Source organism: Puma concolor, chromosome B4, assembly GCF_028749965.1.
Source record: "Puma concolor isolate L17-30 chromosome B4, mPumCon1.1.hap2, whole genome shotgun sequence".
NCBI lineage: Eukaryota > Metazoa > Chordata > Mammalia > Carnivora > Felidae > Puma > Puma concolor.
This window is the reverse complement of record NC_141673.1, coordinates 118176895-118197943: the sequence shown is the minus strand read 5'-3', so window position 1 is coordinate 118197943 and position 21049 is coordinate 118176895. Positions and strand designations below refer to the sequence as shown.

Sequence of the window (21049 nt, the reverse complement as noted above, 5' to 3'; positions counted from 1 at the left end):
ACAAGACTTCTATAAACACACACACACACTGTAAGGACATTTATTATGTATATAAAATAGGATAGATATTTTAAGGTTACTTACATAAATATGTGTATATGTTAAGGATATTTATTATAGCATTCCCATATCAAAAAATTGAAGATAGCCTAAATGTTTATTTACTTATTTTGAGAGAGAGACAGAGAATGTGTGCATTGGGGAGGGGCAGAGACAGAGGGAGAGCGAGAATCATAAGCAGACAGCATGGTAACAGTGCAGAGGCTAACACAGGGCTCGATCTCACGACCACAAGATCATGACCTGAGCCAATATCAATAGTTGGATGCTCACCGGACTGAACCACCTAGGAGCCCCAGAGACAGGCTAAATATCCATTAATAAGGAAGTAAATTTTCACTTCTATAAAATAATGGAGTATGTGACCATTTTAAAAAATGAAATTTGGTTTACAGTGTACTGATGGTTTAACAAAGTATATTTAAAGCATTTGGTTTGATGTCATGTTTTATGCACATTTTGTTAGAATACTTTTAATATCTACTGAATTGCAAAAGGAAGTTCCCTGCTCCACTGGCAGTCTACTTCATTACCAGCAAAATTGCTAGTTATTAGATTTTTGGTTTTGTTTCCCAGTGCATGAGTGCTCAAATGTTGGACCCTCAACTTAATCTGAATATTGCCAAGAGGTTTCACATGGCAACTTGTCTCATATTCTACATAAACATTTGATGACCCCTGTGCTATAAACAAAAATGCTGATAATGCAATGAATCGTTTTTATAAAGGTACCTTGCTTGGATGCCATTATCCTTCCTTTTTAAAGAGAACATATTTCAACATGCACCACACCAAATTTTTCAACAGTGCCTTCATGTTATGCAATTTATGACAATTCAGTTTACAAAGTAGGAATATTTTCTGCATTCTCACCCCCTTTTAGTTCTGTGTATAAAATTTTAATATGCTAATTACTTTGGATAGTATAAAATATCCTAGAGTTAGGTGACTTTTTAAAAATGTTTATTTTGAGAGAGAGAGAGCATGCTCACATGAGTGGGGGAGGGGCAGAGAGAGAGGGAGAGAGAGAATCCCAAGGAGGCTCCATGCTGTCAGTGCAGAGCTCGATGCAGTGCTCCATCTCATGACCCTAGAGATCATGACCTGAGCCGACATCAAGAGTTGGATACTTATGGACTGGGCCACCCAGGTGCCCTTAGAGGTCAATAATTTTTATCAAGCATGAAATACTGCCCTTGAAATTTAGTTTTTCTGTGGTCTTTCTAAGCATGAGAGAAATGGTAATCAGCTTATATAATATTATATATCTAGAAAATTTTAAGGAGTCTTCTCATTGTATAATTTCGTGAGTTATTTAGTACCTTGGTCTGGCATTAAAAAAAAAAAAAAACTAGTGTTACATATATGCAATTTTTAAGACTTCAAAATATTACAAAAATATTACATAATCCTTATGTAACAATTGAAAACTACAGCAATAATAGAAAATTAGATCAATGATGATCATTCCACTTAGCTATAAATCCTTAAAGAGCCTTCTTCACTCTTTGATCCTGATTTCCCTCCCATCCACTCTTGAATTCATTGTAGCAATTTTCCCTTTCCAATCTTCACTACTCCAGAATTGTTTTTTCAAGGTTACCACTGATTTTCACTTTAATGAGTCTGAACATAATTTCATACATCTCATTTTATTTAACCTTTCAGCAATATTTGACCCAGTGGAAAACTCTCTCCTCCAAAATTCTGTCTCCATGTTGCTTTTAGGATATCACTCACTCACCTGATTTTCCCGCTGCCTTTCTAGTCTGTACACCTCAGCCTGATTTGCTTGTTTCTCCTCGTCCTCCACCTTTTAACCCATTGATGTCTTCCAGGAATTTGCCTTTGATTTTCCTTCTCTTGACTTTTACTATCTTGTATATTCTAATGATCCTCAAGTTTATATCTTCAGCCCGGATCTCTCTCCATAATTCCAGACCCACATATCAAACTGCCTACTTGATATCTCTTTCTGGATAGCTATTGCAAACTTAACATGTCCAAAATTGAACTACTGATATTCTTTCTTAATATTTGCCTTTCATGTCTTTCCTAATTGAGTTAATAACAGTTCCATGAGTTGCTCTGCTAGAAAACTTGGTATCATCTTTGAGTCCTGTCTTTTTTTTTTTTTTTCTTTTTCTTTGTCTTTTTCTTTGTCTTTTTCTTTCTCTTTTTCATACACATCACATCTAATCTGTCAGCAAATCTTGTCGGGTCTTCCTTCAAATATATCCAGAATCCAAACATACCTTCCATGACCAAGAGACTGTCATCTGTTGTTTATATTGGTGTAATAGGTAACTAATTGGTCTTCTTGTTTGTTTGTTTCTTCTTTTGTTTTTACTCTTTCCTTTAATTCTGAACACATTGGATCTATTAAAATGTAAGTCAGATTGTGTCCTTCCTCTGCTCAAAACCTAATTGCCTCCCATTTCACTCAGAGTACATGCCAAAACTCTTCCTAATACCGACAAGTCCTATATAGGATCTTTTCTTCTCAGGTGTCTCCTTCTGTCTGATTTGAACTATTTTCTACCCCTTTCATTCTGTCCAGCCATACTGAATTTCTCACTACTCTTTAAGTACTTCGGACATACTTCTGTACTTGCTGTTGACTCTGGAATGCTTTCCCTCTGATACCTCATGGCTTGCTTTTTCCCTTTTTGTTTGTTTTTTCTTTCATTTTTTTGCTTAAATGTCACTTTCTCAGCAAGGCCTTTCTTGGCCATCCTGACTAGTATTTCAACTACCTTTTTCCTATAACACATCAAAATTTGATTTCTCTGCTTTAGTTTTTCTCCTCTAATACTGTATATTTTGCCTATGTAGTTTATTGTTATTGTATGTTTACTTCACTCATGAGTAGGATTGTTATCTGTTCGTTGCCATGTCCTCAGTACCTAGAAAATGTTCTAGTGTATATAGTGCTTATTCAATAATGTTTATTGAGTGAACGGAGTTTAACCTGTGTATATTGTGTTTAACATAATACTAATTCTCACTTTTACAAAGTTTGGCGTGGGTTCATTCTGACAATTAAACCTGCCAGTTATATACATTTTTTGGATTTTGGGGGGCCCAATATTGTGTTTACTTGCTACTTTTCTTTTAGTTATATTTATGTTAGTTTTAATTATGGTAAAATGTATCAAAGGAATAGCAAACTTCCTTTATATTTATTAAGGAAACTAAAACATGGTGCCAAATTATTATAGGACTTTAAAAATTCTTGCCAAGGGATTATGAGCCCTCAATACCTGAAATAAAAAGATGAAGTTGGAATTTATCACTTACAAATAAGAGCGAGCTATGCTGGTTAGGTATAGTCTTTTCTAACAGAGCAGTCTGCTATTCTTATACAGGGTTTGGGGAAGAGTGGAGTTTAAGGATTGGGGGACTTTCAGAGAATTAAATGGTTTGTCATCATCTGAAGTACCATGGTTATTTGGGTGAGACTGTTGTGGATTGGTTGGCATGCTGAGGCATATGTGTTAGAGTGATTTTGTCCTTTATTGGCTGTCTTTCAGAAGGAAGGGGCTGAAATGGATTGGTTGGTGAGTAAGGCTGGTGGGCATTGATTAACACATTTAAAACTGATTCTGGTGGCTTCTTGTTACCATGGCTACATGTTAGGGTTTTGTTTTTGTTTTTGTTTTCTGTTTTTGTGTTTCTAAGTTTGAGGTGGCTTTCACCAGATGTTTTCTATTTAAAAGCTGCTTCTATTCACTGTGTTCAAAATGAAAGCTATTTCAAATTCTATAATTACAGATTCATTTTTTGAAGTTTGGGTCAAGAGGAATTGTTTGATAATTGCTTTCAGAAAGATTCTTCTTTTCTTGGATGTTATTTCAACTAGAAAAGTTATCTGTACAACAGTTTTTTGAGAAAACAATTGCTAGTTTTTGTTTTTGGTGCTCTTAAGGGCTCATGTTTAAGTCCTAAATAATCTGTGGGAAGTTTCATTGTTTTTGGAAATGTATGTAGCTGCATGGTAATAATATTCTCTTGCATGCATTTAGTCCATGAAAAAGTAATTATAATTTTCTTTTTGGTGAATCCCCTAGTTTTTTCTATCAGGATTAGATACGAGGCTAAGAGTATCCAAATCATTTGTTTTTAATTTTTTTTTTTAATGTTTATTCATTTTTGGAGAGACAAAGTGAGAGTGGGGGACGGGCAGAGAGTGAGGGAGACAAAGATTCGGAAGTAGGTTCCAGGCTCTGGGCTGTCAGTACAGAGCCTGATGTGGGACTGGAACCCACAAACCATTAGATCACAAACTGAGCCGAAGTCATACACTTAACAGACTGAGCCATCCAGGCGCCACAAACCATTTTTTTTTTCCCCAAACAAAAGCATAGCTAATCAGATTGTTGCTATTTTTGAGTGATATATATGACATATGAGTACTTCAGAATTTTTGAAGTTTTTCTAGATTTACTGACATAATTAACATACAACTGTGTAACTATAAGGTATACCTCTATTAATTTGATACACTTTTATATTGTAAAATGATTACCACAATAGTGTTAATACTTCCATGACCTCACATAATTATCATTTCTTGTTTGTGATGATCTACTCTCGTAGCAACTTTCAAATATATAATACAGTATAGTTTTGTTTTTTTTTCAACGTTTATTTATTTATTTTTTTGGGGGGGACAGGAGAGACAGAGCATGAACGGGGGAGGGGCAGAGAGAGAGGGAGACACAGAATCGGAAACAGGCTCCAGGCTCTGAGCCATCAGCCCAGAGCCTGACGCGGGGCTCGAACGCACGGACCGCGAGATCGTGACCTGGCTGAAGTCGGACGCTTAACCGACTGCGCCACCCAGGCGCCCCTATAATACAGTATTGTTAACTGTAATCACCATCCTGCACATTAAATCCCCAGAATTTATTAATCTTGTAACAGGCAGTTTGCACCCTTTGACCAATATCTACCCATTTCTCATAGCCTCCTAACCCTGGCAACCACCAGTCTGTTCTGTTTCTGTGAATTTTTTTTTTTTTTACGATTCCACATATAAGTCAGATCATACAGTATTTATCTACCTGTTTCTGATTTATTTTCACTGAGCATAATGCCCTCAAGTTTCACTCATGTTGTCACAAATGGTAGGATTTCCTTCTTGTTTGTGGCTGAAAATATTCCATTGTAAATATATACCATATTTTTTAATCCATTGATCCATTGATGGATGCTTAGGTTGTTTGACTATTGAAAATAATGCTGCAATAAACATAGGGCTGTACATATCTCTTCGAGGTAATGATTTCATGTCTTTAAGATATATACCCAGAAATGGAATTATTGGATCATATGGAGGTTCTATTTTTAGTTTTTTGAGGAACCACCATACTGTTTTACATAGTGGCTGTACCAATTTACAGTCCTACAGCAGTACAAGGAATTCCTTTCCCGTACATCATTGCCAGTGATATCTCTTGTCTTTTTGGCAATAGCCATTTTAATAGGTCAAAGTGATATCTATATACTGCAGTTTTGATTTGCATTTCCATGGTGAATAGTGATATCGAGCACCTTCTTATGTACCGCTGGCCATTTGAATATGTTCTGAGGAGAGATGTCTATTAAGGTGCCTTGCCCGGTTTTTAATTATATTTGTTTTTTGCTATTGAATTGTATGAATTCCTTACACATTTTAGATATTGATGTTTTTCATATTTGTAGTTTGCAAATGTTTTCGTCCTTTCCATAGGTTGCCTTTCCGTCATGTTGCTTGTTTCTTTTGCTGGGCAGAAACATTGTTTATTGCACTGTTTTTGCTTTTATTGCTTGTACTTTGGATGTCATATCCTAAATCATATGTAAGATCAATGTCAAGGAGCTTTTATCCTGTTTTCTTCTAGGAGTTTTATGATTGAAGGTTTTACATAGAAGTCTTTATTTGGGTTTGTATTAATTTTTGTGAGTGGTGTAAGGTAGCAGTACAGTTTTATTCTTTTGGATGTTAATATAGTTTTCTCAGCATCATTTATTGAAGAGATTATCCTTTCTCTTCTGAGTATTCTTGGGTCTCTTAACAAATTTTAGTTGACTTTATGCATGGGTTTATTTCTGGGTTCTTGATTCTGTTTCGTTCATCTTTGTGTTTGTTTTTATGCAAGTTCATATGGTTTTTAGTACCATAACTTTGTAATAGTTTGACACCAGGAAGTGTGATGCTTCCAGCTTTGTTCTTCTTTCTTAGGATTGCTTTGGCTATTTGGGGTCTTTTTTGTTCCTTACAAATGTGAGGAATGTTTTTATTTCTGTGAAGAAGGTCATTGGAATTTTGACAAGGATTGCATTGAATCTGTAGGTGGTTTCAGGTAATGTGGATATTTAACAATGCTGATTTTTCTAATCCCTAAACAATGGGGTATATTTCCATTTGCTTGTGTCTCTGCTGTTCTTTTATCAAAGTCTTGTAATTTTTACTATATTTTTCAGAAAGTACCCACTTTATTGAGAGTTATTATCATGAAAAGATGTTGAATTTTGTCAAATGCTTTTTCCTTACCTATTGTGATGATCATATGATTTTTTTATTCTGTTAATGTGGTATATATCAAATATATTTATTTGATTTCTGAAGGATAGTTTTGCTGAGTAAAGTATTCTTGATTGGTAGTCTTTTTCTCTTAGCACTTTGAACATACAATCCCACTCTCTCCTGGCCTGTAAGGTTTCTGTTGAGAAATTGCTAATAGCCTTATGAGGGTTCACTTGTAATCAGATAGTCTTTCCTCTCTCTTTTTCATTCTTTTACTTTGTTCTCTGCTGATTGCATTATTTGAAAGTTCCTGTCTTTAAATTCACAGATTTTTTTTTTTGCTTGATCCATTTTCCTGTCAGTGATCACTCTTGCTTTTTTCATCTCATTCATTATACTCTTCAGCTCCAGGATTTTTGTTTAGTTATTTTTTACTATTTCCTGCTCTTTGTTAAACATCTCATTTTATTCATATAGTATTTTTCTGATTTTACTGAATTGGCTTTTTGTGTTTTCTTGTAACTCATTTTCCTTAAAATTGCTATTTTGAATTCTCTTTTGAATAAATAACATCTCCATGTGTTTCAGATTGATTACTGGAAGATTACTGTGATCCTTTGGTGGTATCATATTTCCTTGATATTTTATATTCTTTGCAATTTTGCATTGCTGTCTTTGCATTTGAAGTAGCAGTCACCTCCTCCAGTCTTTAATGACTACCTCTTCAGTATGTCCAAACCTGATTTTTTTGCTCCAGTGGTGTGCTGGAAATTCTCTGCAGGACACCTCGTTTTCCAAAAAGGCTCTCTCATCTGCGGGTGATTATCTTAGTGTTTTCTAGGGAGGGACTCCCAGATGTGGCTGAGAGGGAGGGACTGGAGGCAGTTTATGGGCTATTGCTAGGTCCACAGATAGACTATAGTATGTATGCCTGTTACCTGATGCACAGGTAGGCAAGACTTTTCCTCAGTCCCTTGGAATATGGTGCTAGGTCCCCACAGCTCCTGCAAAGGCAGTTTTGTCCGTGGGTAGATAGATGCCAGTTTGTTGTAGGTGGGCAGATGCAACAAGGTACATCTCATTCAGCTATGATACTGATATCACTCTGACATATGGGTATTTTAAAAGTAGTTTTTCCCCTAAGATATTTCCCTGATTTCTTCTTTCATGTTATATGGACCTCATACTATTTTAAAACTTTGTTTAAATTAAGCATTTTCAGATTTAAAAGCAAAACCAAAAATATAGCGCAAATCTAATTATTACTCCCATGTCTAAGAATCACTGCCTTTAGGCAGTGAACTCTAACTTTTTAGTGTAACCTTCAAGGTTCTTCAGAATTTCTTTCCTGACTTATCTCTTACTACTTGCTTCCATGTATTTTATGCTTTTTTTCCTCAAGTTCCTAAAAGTTTGTACTTTTCCTTTCAAGGCACCTAGATGCAATCTATGTAATCTTTGTGCTCACATTCTAATCGCTTAAGAAAATGGTTTTTTCCTGTTTCTTTTCCTGGTGACCTCTCCTGTTTATTTTCCCTCTTCAATAAAACCTTTCTGGTCCTCACTCACAGCTTTTCATATGTCAATTCTTATAAATCACATTGTATTATAATTATATATTTATCTGTGTTTGAAGCAACAAATGAGTATTTCCTTGTATATGGTTGGTACTTCATCACTGTTCTGTGAATTAATAAATTAAGTCAGATGGGTAAAATTCAGAACTTTATGAAAATTGTCTTTTTATTCTTTATCAGTAAAATTATTAGAAAACGTTGGCTTTTTATATGGCTTTTTAATGGATTTTTTTAAAAGTAGTGAACCTGGTTTACATATGAAGAAGTTAAAGAAAGGTGAAGATGAAGAAGGGACATCAGAAGAATCTGTGATCACACCAGTGTTGAAGAAGGCCGATTCCCTAACTGGTGGTCTACTACAAATGAATGAGGGCAGCAGTTTAAGTGAAAAGGATCAGCATGAAAGCAGGTAAAGTCTATCAATTCTTTATTTCCCTGTGAAGGAATTTTAGCAGTGGTTACCTTTTGTGAAAATAAAATGCTGTAGTGTAGGTTGGTCCAAGCTAAAGCAAGAAATACTCAACATATCAAATACACTGCTTGAAAAGTTATGATGAGGTTAAGTGACTTTGTCAAGGAGCAGTTTCAGTAGTCACCATGGAAGTATGGAAGGTAAGTGTAAACAGTTCCTTAGAGCATTTTAATTGGGAAAGGTAATAGAGAAATGGATGATAACTGAAAAAGAATGCGAATTGCAAAGGCATTTTCTTTCTCTTTTTAAGATGGGAACTTTTAGAGTATGTATTCTGTTGGAAATGATCAATAGAGATAGACATGGTTAGTTAATTTAAAATTGTTTGTGTTTCCAAACATTAGGAAGTTTGTTGATTGTATTACATTATCTTTTAAAGATTATAGTAATTGTCCTTAGTACTACTATTCATGTAATTTTGTGGAAAAGTTGGTTCTTTCAGAATTGATTCCATGATGGGGTATTCTCATATAATTGAATGTACAGATTTAAAAATATATATGTATGTGTATGTATTATATATATATAATTATATATATTATGTTATATATAACTTTAATATATATTACAGTATATATTATTTCTATGTATTATGTATTGTTATATAGTGTATATATATATTATATATACTAATTATATATAATGTATGATATATTATTATACATTTATTATACTATATATTATATTATTTACTATATTTATTATATTTATTTTATATTTATATAAATATGTAAAATATGTTTATATAAAATACAGAATATATATTTATATTTATATTATATATTATATTATGTTTTATATTATGTAAGTAAATATATATAAAATAAATATTATAATGTATATATAATATATAATAATACATATAATATTTTATTATGTACATATATATATAATAAAAAATACACAAACACTGAGGCCATTCTGAATAGAACTAATCCTTCCTGGGTGATTTTAGATATTCAGTGCCTTTGATAGTATCACAAATAGTTATGATTTTGTTAGGGACTTTAAAGTATCTGGTTATATCAAGTTAATATTTATTTACATTCTGGGGAAAGGGGAAGATTTTGCTTATTTACAATTGGAAAATAAACTAGTAATCCATAACAGATTATTCCTTTTGGACTAGAAAGCTCTAAATTACAAAAACCATGCTTCCTGTACCAGCAGTGTCATTGACACAGATTATATGTTCAATAAGTATGTGTTTGAACGTGGGAATAAACAGTTGAATGAATGAATGAATGAATGCCTGTTGATGAACTTCTGTAGAAGAAGCAAATCTTTAGTTTATTGAAAGTAGGTTTCCAATATTGCCTAGGTATAAAGTCTCTTAAAAGAATGTGTAAGAGTCAGAAATTGTTATGTATAGCTATAGTTAGAAATAGAATAATAATGTAGATTCATTTGCTATTATATTAGTTAGAAACACTTAAGTATTGCTTTAACCACATATTCTAAAACACATGTTTTGAAGGCACATTCCTGGGTTTGAATTCAGGGTCTGTTCTTGGCCAGCTATTAGGGCTTCTTGGGCAAGTCACTTCGACTTTCTGTGCCTCATTTTCTTCCTGTGTAAAATACTAATATAATAACCTACTTCATAGGATTGTTGTGAGGCTTAAAATACCTTTAAGACATGTAAAGTGCTCATAATAATACCTAGATAGTAGTTGCATAGTGAGTCTTCAACACGTTAATATCATGATTGTTAAAAAGGGGTTCTTTCATATAAGGACTTAACTTGCACTTTCCAAGTAGGTTTTAGTGCCAGTAAAAGCTTATTTTTAGTAAAAATGACAACAACAAAAACAATGGTATCATTCCTATCAAATAATGCAAGTAGCATTAGGATTTTCCTTTGCTTTTGTTAGTTTTTATCTAAATTTAGTACTTTGTTGTGCTCGCTTCAGCAGCACATATACTACAACTGGATACACCTAATCCTTTGTTAATATTAGCAGTAGTATATTTTCTGTGTTGTTTAATGTTACTCTGTTGTTTAATTCCCTTTGTAGAAAATTAGTTTCAAATGCAGAGATTTTATATCCAAAACAATAGGTTTAAATATCCTTTGTATTTTAAGTATTTAATATTTGCCTGAAAAGAATTGTTGGGTTTTTTCAGACCTGCAAAGAAAATTTCTAAGAAAAAGAACAAGGTAAGAAAAATATACAATATAATTTTATTTGTTATTTATTTTATTTTTATTTTATTATATTATTTTGATAAATATTTATTAGAAATATTATTCAGTGGTTAAAAAAATACTTTATGAAAGATGTAGTGAAAAAATAGAAAATCTTCCTTTGCTGTAGAGACATTTTCTACGAAAAATTTATTTAGAAATACTAGCTATTGATAACGGTGTCTTTTTGATAAAAATCCGTTCTTTTAAAATGTCTCTGTGGTTTTGCTTTTAAATGTTTATTTACTTATTTTTAAAATTTATTTTGAGAGAGAGCACACACAAGTAGGGGAGGGGCAGAGGGAGAGGGGGAGAGAGAATCCCAAGCAGGCTCCATGCTGTCATTGTGGAGGTCAACATGGGACTCAAACTCAGGAACCCTGAGGTCATGACCTGAACCAAAATGGAGTCGGATGCTCAACCGACTGAGCCACCGAGGTGCCCCTGTTTTTGCTTTTATAAAAAGATGGGTATTTATCACTTCTCTATACCTAGTATATTTTATAAATATTTGGGGGACATTTTGAAATAATATTAATTATTTATAGGTCAAAAAGCAAGTTACGTCTATGGATGACCTTGTCGACTTAATTCAGTCATCTGAAACAGCTTCAGAGGATTGTGAGTTGCCTTACTCTAAGAATTTCATGTTGCTAATTGAAAAACTTGGCATGGATTGTAAAGGTAGGAAGCCTTTTTATGTATATTGCTGTAGTAATATGTGCACACCTGCTATAGTGTAGAGCTGCTCATCTCAGAAATATGTTTTATATTAAAGGAGAACTATTGTATCCTGTCAGCCAAAGAGTCATCATTTCTACTGTACCTTTCTTAGTGGGAATGGCACATCTAATGTTTGTTAACTCTGCTTCTCTTCTGTGCCTTCACCCAGGTCAGGTCATTATTTTTCTCCTAGATTACTGAAATAACCTCAGGACTGTTTTCCCTGCCATTCAGCCTCCCAGGACCTTGGTCTGCACTGCAACCATAATTATTATGTATTTTTAAAAATGTGTATTTCATCATGTTACCTCCTTGCTTAAAGCTTAGCTATTACTTCTCATTGCTATTAGGTTAAAGGCCACAGTCCTCTGGCTTCATCTTGCATTGTTTTACATCCTTCTTTCCATCTGTGTCTTATCCACTGTTTTAGACATTTCTTCCTGTGAAACAGCTTTTTGTTTCCAACAGCTTTAGTTAGGTAAACTGCACATATATGAAGTGTGTCATTTGATAGTTTTGACATATGTTTACGCGTATGAAACGATAACCATAATCCAGACAGTTAACATATTCATCACCCTTAAAAATCTCCTGTCCCTCTATATTCCCTTATTATGAAGCTGCCAAATCGTTTTCTAAAGGAGTTGCACTGTTTGCCATTCCCACCAGCAGTCTGTGAGAGCACCAATTCCTACATACATATTCATGAACACTTAGTATTGTCAGCTTTTTAAATCCTAGACATTTGGATGTATATTTAGTATATATATCATTATGGTTTTAATATATATCTCCCTAATAACTGATGGTGTTGGGCATATTTTCATGTGCTTGTTTGACATCTGTATATCTTCCTTGTTTTTTTTTAATATGAAATTTATTGTCAAATTGGTTTCCATACAACACCCAGTGCTCATTCCAACAGGTGCCCTCCTCAATGCCCATCACCACCACCCCCAACTCCTCATCATCCCTCAGTTTATTCTCAGTTTTTAAGAGTCTCTTATGGTTTGGCTCTCTAACGTTTTTTTTCCTTCCCCTCCCCCATGGTCTTCTGTTAAGTTTCTCAGGATCCACAGAAGTGTGAAAACATATGGTATCTGTCTTTCTCTGTATGACTTATTTCACTTAGCATAACACTTCTCCAGTTCATCCACATTGCTACAAAAGGCCATATTTCATTCTTTCTCATTTCCACGTAGTATTCCATTATGTATAAAAACCACAATTTCTTTATCCATTCGTCAGTTGATGGACATTTAGGCTCTTTCCATAATTTGCCGATTGTTGAAAGTGCTGTTATAAACATTGGGGTACAGGTGCCCCTACACATCAGCACTCCTATATCCCTTGGGTAAATTCCTAGCAGTGCTATTGCTGGGTCATAGGGTAGATCTATTTTTAATTTTTTGAGGAACCTCCACACTGTTTTCCAGAGTGGCGGCACCATTTTGCAGTTGCACCAACAGTGCAAGAGGGTTCCTGTTTCTCCACATCCTCCCCAGCATCTATAGCCTCCTGATTTGTTCATTTTAGCCACTCTGACTGGTGTGAGGTGATATCTCAGTGTGGTTTTGATTTGTATTTCCCTGATGAGGAGTGACATTGAGCAGCTTTTCATGTGTCTGTTGGCCATCTGGATGTCTTCTTTGGAAAAGTGTCTATTCATGTGTTCTACCCATTTCTTCCCCAGATTATTTGTTTTTTGGGTGTGGAGTTTGGTGAGTTTTTTACAGATTTTGGATACTAGCTAGAACTTTGTAGTTTTGCTATTGTAGTGGTTGGTTTAGGTTTTATAGTCTGTGGGTTAAACATCACAGTCTAGCTTCCATTAATGTTATACCACATCATATATAGTTTAAGAAAATTACAATAGTTTACTTAAATTTCTTCTTTCCCAGACAGATCCTTCCTGGATCTGTGGGATTATAGTTTTCATTCAGTTTAGAAAGATTTTGGCCATTTTTTCTTGTGATTAGACATCTTGTGATGTCTAATATGTGTTTATTCCTATCCATTGTATTTTTCATGTCTAACATAGTTTACATCTCTGTGAGTGCCATTCAGTTTTTAAAACAATAGCTTCTATGCCTCTACTTATCTTTTCATGCTTTGTTTGGAGATATAGTTATGTTACTTACGAACAGTTTTATCCTTTAGTCTCTTGCTCTTGCCAATTATTAGATGAATCCAGAATGGTGATCAGCCTAAGGCAAATTATGAGTTTTTCTATCCTAGCTAATGTGAATAGATACTGTCCCTTGTTCTGTGAGAGCACCAGGGAGTGTTTCCTCTACTCTTTTCAGATTTTTTTCCCTTGATGACTTCCTTCCATGTATGCATTGGTTGTTACTCTGCTGAATACCCAAAGGGGGCCCTTTGCCGATCTCCAGGGTTTTTTCTCTGTTCTGCTTTCTCCTCTCCTATATGCTGACCTGTCATCTCTATCTGCCTTGAATTTGCCAGACTCTCAGTTTCATCATCTCAACTCAAGGAGTCTGGTGGAGGCTATTTAAATAATGCTTTTCTCCTGTGTCGTAGCCTGAACATTCTCTCAAGGCAGTGAGCTTGGGCATGTGTTAGGCTAACGTGTTTTGTTTTCAGGGATCATTGTCCCTCATTGTCTGAAGTTCTGTGTCTTGAAAATCATGTTAAAATTGTATTTTGTCTGTTTTGTTTTTGCTTGCTTCAGGTAGGAAGATCAATCAGTACGTGTTACTCCATCTTGGCCAGAAGCAGATTACAGTGGAACTTCGGCACGTACTCTAGACTGTCGAGAGTGCTTGTCTTCCTCATTTGCTTAATTGCCTCCTGCTTATCCTTCATTCCTCAGTATAGTTATCTCTTCCTCAGGGAAATCTATCTTTCTTGGGCCCAATCTAGATCAAGTTATGATCACAGAACTCTGTTTTCTAATAGGAACTATCTGAATTTAGAATTATCATTTGAGTTGTCTTTCTCCTTCACTAGACTTTAAGCTAATTGAGAACCAGGGGTCTTCTCTATTGTATCTGTAGAGCTGAGTATAACATCTTACATTGAAGGTATATATTTATTTAATGTGTGAATGAGTAAATTGAAAATGCACAGTCCTGTATATGCAAAAAGTACTCATATATTTTATTTCTGTTTCTTCTCTGATGTAGATACTGTTGGCTTCTTGAAAATCCAAGATATAGTTCTTTCCTATGAAAGATTAATGAAACTTAACAAAAGTCACTGTAAACTACTTACAGGAAAAATTAAAAAAATGGAAAAAACAGTTAGTGCACTACAAAACGAGCTACGAGAAGCAAAAGACATGAAATCACGGTTAGAGCATCAAAAAGTGGAATGGGAACATGAATTCTGCAGTTTGAGGTATAGCATCTTGGTTTTAAAGAAACATTTGAACTGTTTACTTTTATACTACAGATGTATAGGGACAGTTTTGTAACTGCTAACTTACCATGTGGGATTTTACAGGAAAGAAAACTTCTTTAGTGTTGTGAAGTGTGAGGTTCTTGGAAATAATACAGCAAGTTCTTAACAGTGAATACTTGTAATAATTTAATGTATTTTCCAAATCATAAGTTTAATGGCCATTTAAAAGTCCACCATATACAAATGTCATTATTTAACAGATTGAATTTTGCTTGTTTTTCATTTTTCTGTATTTTTTTTTATTTATTTATTTTTCAACGTTTTTATTTATTTTTGGGACAGAGAGAGACAGAGCATGAACGGGGGAGGGGCAGAGAGAGAGGGAGACACAGAATCGGAAACAGGCTCCAGGCTCTGAGCCATCAGCCCAGAGCCTGACGCGGGGCTCGAACTCACAGACCGTGAGATCGTGACCTGGCTGAAGCCGGACGCTTAACCGACTGCACCACCCAGGCGCCCCCATTTTTCTGTATTTTAATGAATGCTGTAAGGAATGTCTTTTATATAAATCTGTTTCTACATTTCTGGTTACTTGGAATAAATTCTTCAATATAATATTATTTGATTAAAGTATAAAAATTTTTAAAAAGGTCTTTGATCCACATTGTTCAATTGTTCTCGGGAAAGTTTATATTAATCTCTATACCCAGCAACAGAGTATAAAATAGTCATTTTTCTCAAGACAGAAAAATTCCCAAAAATTGATTCTGTTTTATTCTCAACATTCAGGGTTAAAAAAGTAAAGTGGGGGTGCCTGGGTGGCTCAGTTGGTTAAGCATCTGACTTCAGCTCAGGTGATGATCTCATGAGTTTGAGCCCCGCTTTGGGTGGGCTCGAGCCCTGCTTTGGGTGAGCACGAGCCCCGTTTCGGGTGAACCCCTTTTCTCTGTCTCTCCCTCTCTCTCTGCCCCTCGTGGGATTCTGTCTCTTTCTCTCTCTCTGCCCTCGCTCACTTGTGTCACGTCTCTCTCAATAAAAAATTTAAACAAAGTAAAATGGGGGTGCCTGGGTGGCTCAGTCAGTCAGGTGTCTGACTTTGGCTCAGGTCATGATCTCAGGGTTCATGAGTTCGAGCCCCACATCGAGCTCTCTGTTGTCAGTGCAGAACCCACTTCAGATTTTCTGTCTCCCTCTCTCTCTCTGCCCCTCCTTTGTTTGCATGTGCTCTCCCTTTCTCTCTCAAAAATGAATAAACATTAAAAAAAAAAGTAATACGGAAAGTGATTACTGATAAGTTTTTTAACATCTCTGTCATAGGTAGATAAAATTAATTCAAACGTGTATGCTGAAATCACATATTACTCTTTATTGTTTACTTAATATGTATCCTGTGTTGTTCTAGAAGGGATTCTTAAGTGATTCATAAAGTAGATAATCAACAAGGTAAGTTGCAAGTGTGGTGGAAGAAGAAACAAAAAGTATAGGGCAACAGATATTAGACTCGCTAGCCTAGTCTTGGATGACAGTAATCTGCACGTGTATGTTGTGTAAACAACATCCGCAGATGCTCTCTTACACTGCACATCATTTTTGGAGGTACCTGTAATGTTTTGTCAAGTGGAAATTTATTTCTAGTGAATTGATAAAATTGTTTATAAACAGTAACTTCTCTTTTTAATGAGTAACTGAATTATCTGTCCTATGGAGGAATAATTACACCTGTAGGAAAAGGGGTAATTTTCAACTCTAACTTTTCTGAATAATTTCACACTTCCTTTCTTACAACATCTACCAGAGTTATTACTGACTAAAACTAAGTTGCATAATGCTTTCTCATTGCTTCTTTTCAATTGTATATATCTTTTGGAAGAGATTCAAGTGAGAAATTAAAAACAGCCCCAGAAAGGAAAAAAATTTGAGAACATAGAAATTTCATTTGGACAGTAAGCCAACATGTGGAACCAGATCATAGGAGGAACTTTTTATTTCTAACAAAACAAATTTTAAAATAAGCATATTTAATTGCAGATTTACTTTAAAACAAGAAGAAGAAAAAAGAAGAAATGCTGATATGTTATATGAAAAAATTAAGGAGAGGTTAAGAAGAAAAGAAGACCAATATAATAAAGAAGTTGAAACAAAACAACAATTTGAACTCGCTCTTAGAACACTAAACATGGAATTGAAGGCCGCAAAAAATCATTTGAATCAGGTAAATTACTTTTTGATAAAAAATTGTGTATTTCCATCAATATTATATAGTGTATTACACATATATTTTATGGTATCCCTTTGATTCAATATATATTATTTAGGTTTAAAATAAATTAAAACATGGGATCATGGTCCTTTGAACATTTTTTTAAAGTTCTCCTCTTCAGCTTTTGACCTTTTTTTTAACGGTATGAGACCAGAATCATAATGAAATGTATCTACAGGTTGTAGAAAAGCGCAGTGACACTCAGTGGCAACTTTCTCCACAGAACGCCAGAGAATTCCAGGATGGAATTCTAAACAATCACCTTTGCAAACAAAAGGAGATAAAAACGGCTCATAAGAAAACTAATTCTAAGGTTTCTTCTTTAGCTATTTTGAAGTACATGTGTGTATGTATTTGTATATATTTTATTTTTTTAATTATTACTACTTTTTCTCCATGTATGTATATATATATATTTTAAAAACCGAACATTGTACATCATGGAAACTATACAGGATTTTAAAAGCACATATATTTTTGGGGAGGGGTATGGGGGGGCGGTGGCATTTTTGCTTCATTCGATAAAATAATATTCTTGATTAAATGCATTTGTCTCCAGCAAATAGTGACATTCATAATGTCCTCATCCAAATAAGAGGCTTTTATTACTTTCTGTAGGAATCGATGAGCTTTCCCTAATCTCAAAACTGTTGCTACTAGCAACATGTGTTTTGGTTTTGAACAGTTACTTGACTGCCTTGATATATTAATAGGTTAGTTTAACACTTCTGCTAATGGACAGGAGGACGAGTGTAGCCAGTTCACAGATCATATTTTCGGTATCAAGTCTCCTACTTTTGAGAAAAGTAACACTTTGCTTCAAGTAGCATCCTATTTCATTACAAGGAACTTTTGAAACAATGGTATGCTATGCTATATACTTAATGATAATTTATTGATAGGTATTTTATTTCTAATAAAATAGTGGAGTGTATTTCCCCTCTTTTATATTTATTACTATTTTATTATTATTTTTTATTTATTACTATTTTCTTTTTTTTCTTTTTTTTTTTTTTAATTTTTTTTTTTCAACATTTATTTATTTTTGCGACAGAGAGAGACAGAGCATGAACGGGGGAGGGGCAGAGAGAGAGGGAGACACAGAATCGGAAACAGGCTCCAGGCTCTGAGCCATCAGCCCAGAGCCCGACGCGGGGCTCAAACCCACGGACCGCGAGATCGTGACCTGGCTGAAGTCGGACACTTAACCGACTGCGCCACCCACGCGCCCCTATTTATTACTATTTTCAACATGAAGAGGAAATACAAGTTATTGCAGCAGTAAATAATCTCATGATTTTCTAAGAGATGTATAAATTTCACCTTATTTCCTATCAGTATTTTGAAATCCAAGACTTCTTTCGTACTTGTGTATTTACACTAGAGAAGTAGCAGTGGTTGGTGCAGGAGCACTAGTTGTGGAGTGAGAAGACCTGGGGAGAGTCCTGCAGCTCACAGTTTTAATCTCTGCATTCTAGAATTGTGATAACCAAATGAGTTCATTGATGTATGGAGAAGTGTTTATATTATAGTACAGTGCCTAGATTTGTCAGTTATCAATAGATATATTCTTATAACTGACTATAGAAATATTAGCAAAGTAGATATCTATGAAATATTCTCAGGAAAAAAGAATTTTAGGAAATTTAATCTGTCCAAGTAGATGCAGAGCTAACGATTTTACTATGGGGTAGCTGTGTTCGATATCTACTGTAAACTCAATTTTTAAGTGTAGTCAGATTTATTAATCTTTTATTTCAGGCCTTCTGGTTTGTTGTAAATCAGAAAGGCTTTTCCAATTCTGACATTCTGAAAACTTTTCTCACGAATTCTTTTTTACTTTCATGCCTTCATTATCTTCAGTTAAAGTTCTGAACTTTTGGGAACTTATGCTTGCATAAAATTTGAGATTTGGAGCCAACTTTATTTTTTTCCAGTTGGATATTCACTTACTATAATCTTCCTTCCTCCCTCCCTCCCTCCCTCCCTCCATGTGTATTTATTTATTTTTGAGAGAGCGAGCACAAGCCAGGAAGGGGCAGGGAGAGAGAGAATCCCGAGCAGGTTCCGTACTGTCAGCACAGAGCCTGATGCGGGGCTTAAACCCACAGAATCTGAGATCATTCCCTGAGCCAAAATCGAGAGTCAGAGGCTTAACCAACTGAGCCACCCTGGCACCCCTTGCACCCCTTGCAACCTTTTCATTGTATAAACAGATTATACTGTAATTGGAAATAAAATCATGATATAATGTCATTTTATTGAGTGCTATCTGAAAATTTCCTTTGTTTTACTTAGCTTTCTGATAGTCATGAGAAACAACAAGATCTGTTGCATAAAAACCACATGTTGCAGGATGAAATTGCCATGCTAAGACTGGAAATAGACACCATAAAAAATCAGAACCAGGGAAAGGAAACGAAATATTGTGAAGACATTGAAATTGTAAAAGAAAAGAATGACAATCTTCAAAAGACCATAAAACAGAATGAGGAAACATTATCAAAAACAATATTCCAATATAGTGGACAGCTTAATGTTCTGACTGCTGAGATTACGATGCTAAACTCTAAACTGGAGAATGAAAAACAAAATAAAGAGAGCCTGGAAGCAGAAGTTGAATCATACCGTGCTAGACTGGCTACTGCTGTACACGATCATGATCAGAGTCAGACATCAAGAAGAGACCTAGAACTTGCTTTCCAGAGAGCAAGAGATGAATGGTTTCATTTACAGGACAAAATGAATTTTGATGTGTCTAATCTACAAGATAACAATGAAGTTCTTTCTCAGCAACTTTCTCAAGTTGAAAGTAAACTCAATGCCCTGGAAATTGAGCTCCATCACACAAAAGATGCTCTCAGAGAAAAGACTTTTGTTTTAGAATGTGTACAAAGGGACCTAAGCCAAACACAATGCCAGAAGACGGAAATTGAACACATGTATCAGAACGAACAAAGTAAAGTGAATAAATACATTGCAAAGCAGGAATCCTTAGAGGAAAGGTTATCTCAACTACAAAGTGAAAATATGTTGCTTAGACAGCAACTAGATGATGCTCACAACAAAGCGGACAGTAAAGAAAAGCTAGTAATTAATATCCAAGACCAGTTTCAGAATATCATAAAAAAACTTGAAGCTAAAAGTGAAGAACAAGGTCTTATGCTGGGAGAAAGAAATAAAGAGTTAATCGATGAATGTAAACATTTAAAAGAAAGAATGTATCATTATGAAAATGAGAAAGCAAAAATAGAAGTAAGTATCCAGAAAGATAAGAATTTTTCAGATTTCCAGAAAGAAAATTCTGGTAATACTTGATTATGGCTGAATTTTGAATCTAGTTGAATATTAAAAAAAAAAAAAGACTATAAATCAACATAAAAGCATAACTTGTATGCAACAAATAAAAATTAGACCTGAGAGGTGCTTTAATTTGAGTAAAGTTATGGTGTCATCTATGAAACTTTAAGATGTTAAATTATAAATTGTTAATAGATAATAGTCTTCTGCTACAATAATAATTTTTTTAAGTTTAGTTTGAGAGAGAGAGAGAACATGAGTTGGGGAGGGGCAGAGAGAGAGAAAATGCCAAGCAGGCTCTGCACTGCCAGGGTGGAGCCCGACACAGGGTTCTAGAACTCCTGAACTGTCGGATTCATGACCTGAGCCGAATTCAAGAGTTGGTCACTTAACTGACAAACCCTCCCATAAAAGTTTTAATCTTTGCCACCACATTTTATTACTGTGGTGAGCTGGTAAATGAAAATGCTCAAATGTAAAGTGAGTATTTTGAAATTGAGATTCAGTTAATTGAGTTAACCGGACAGTAACTTCAGATTTCCCAGATGAAATGAAGTGTAGGTGCTCTATCTGGTAGTACTTTTCCTTTGATAGC

General features: G+C 34.7%; 1 protein-coding gene across 15 annotated transcripts in view; it reads left to right on the top strand.

Moving 5' to 3' along the window:
* Nucleotides 1–21049, top strand: part of LOC112867954 (ankyrin repeat domain containing 26) — a 111110-nt gene that overhangs the window by 66356 nt on the left and 23705 nt on the right. For 12 of the 15 annotated variants that reach the window (XM_086714688.1, XM_086714687.1, XM_086714686.1 and 9 more), the window contains 6 exons: nt 8387–8557; nt 10748–10781; nt 11357–11492; nt 14678–14891; nt 16923–17106; nt 19453–20409. In XM_086714688.1, the coding sequence (XP_086570814.1) occupies nt 8387–8557; nt 10748–10781; nt 11357–11492; nt 14678–14891; nt 16923–17106; nt 19453–20409 (1696 nt within the window). Of the gene's footprint in view, nt 1–8386; nt 8558–10747; nt 10782–11356; nt 11493–14677; nt 14892–16922; nt 17107–17332; nt 17468–19452; nt 20410–21049 lie in introns of all 15 variants that reach the window. The other 3 variants (XM_086714697.1, XM_086714685.1, XM_086714695.1) reach the window with 3 other exon arrangements.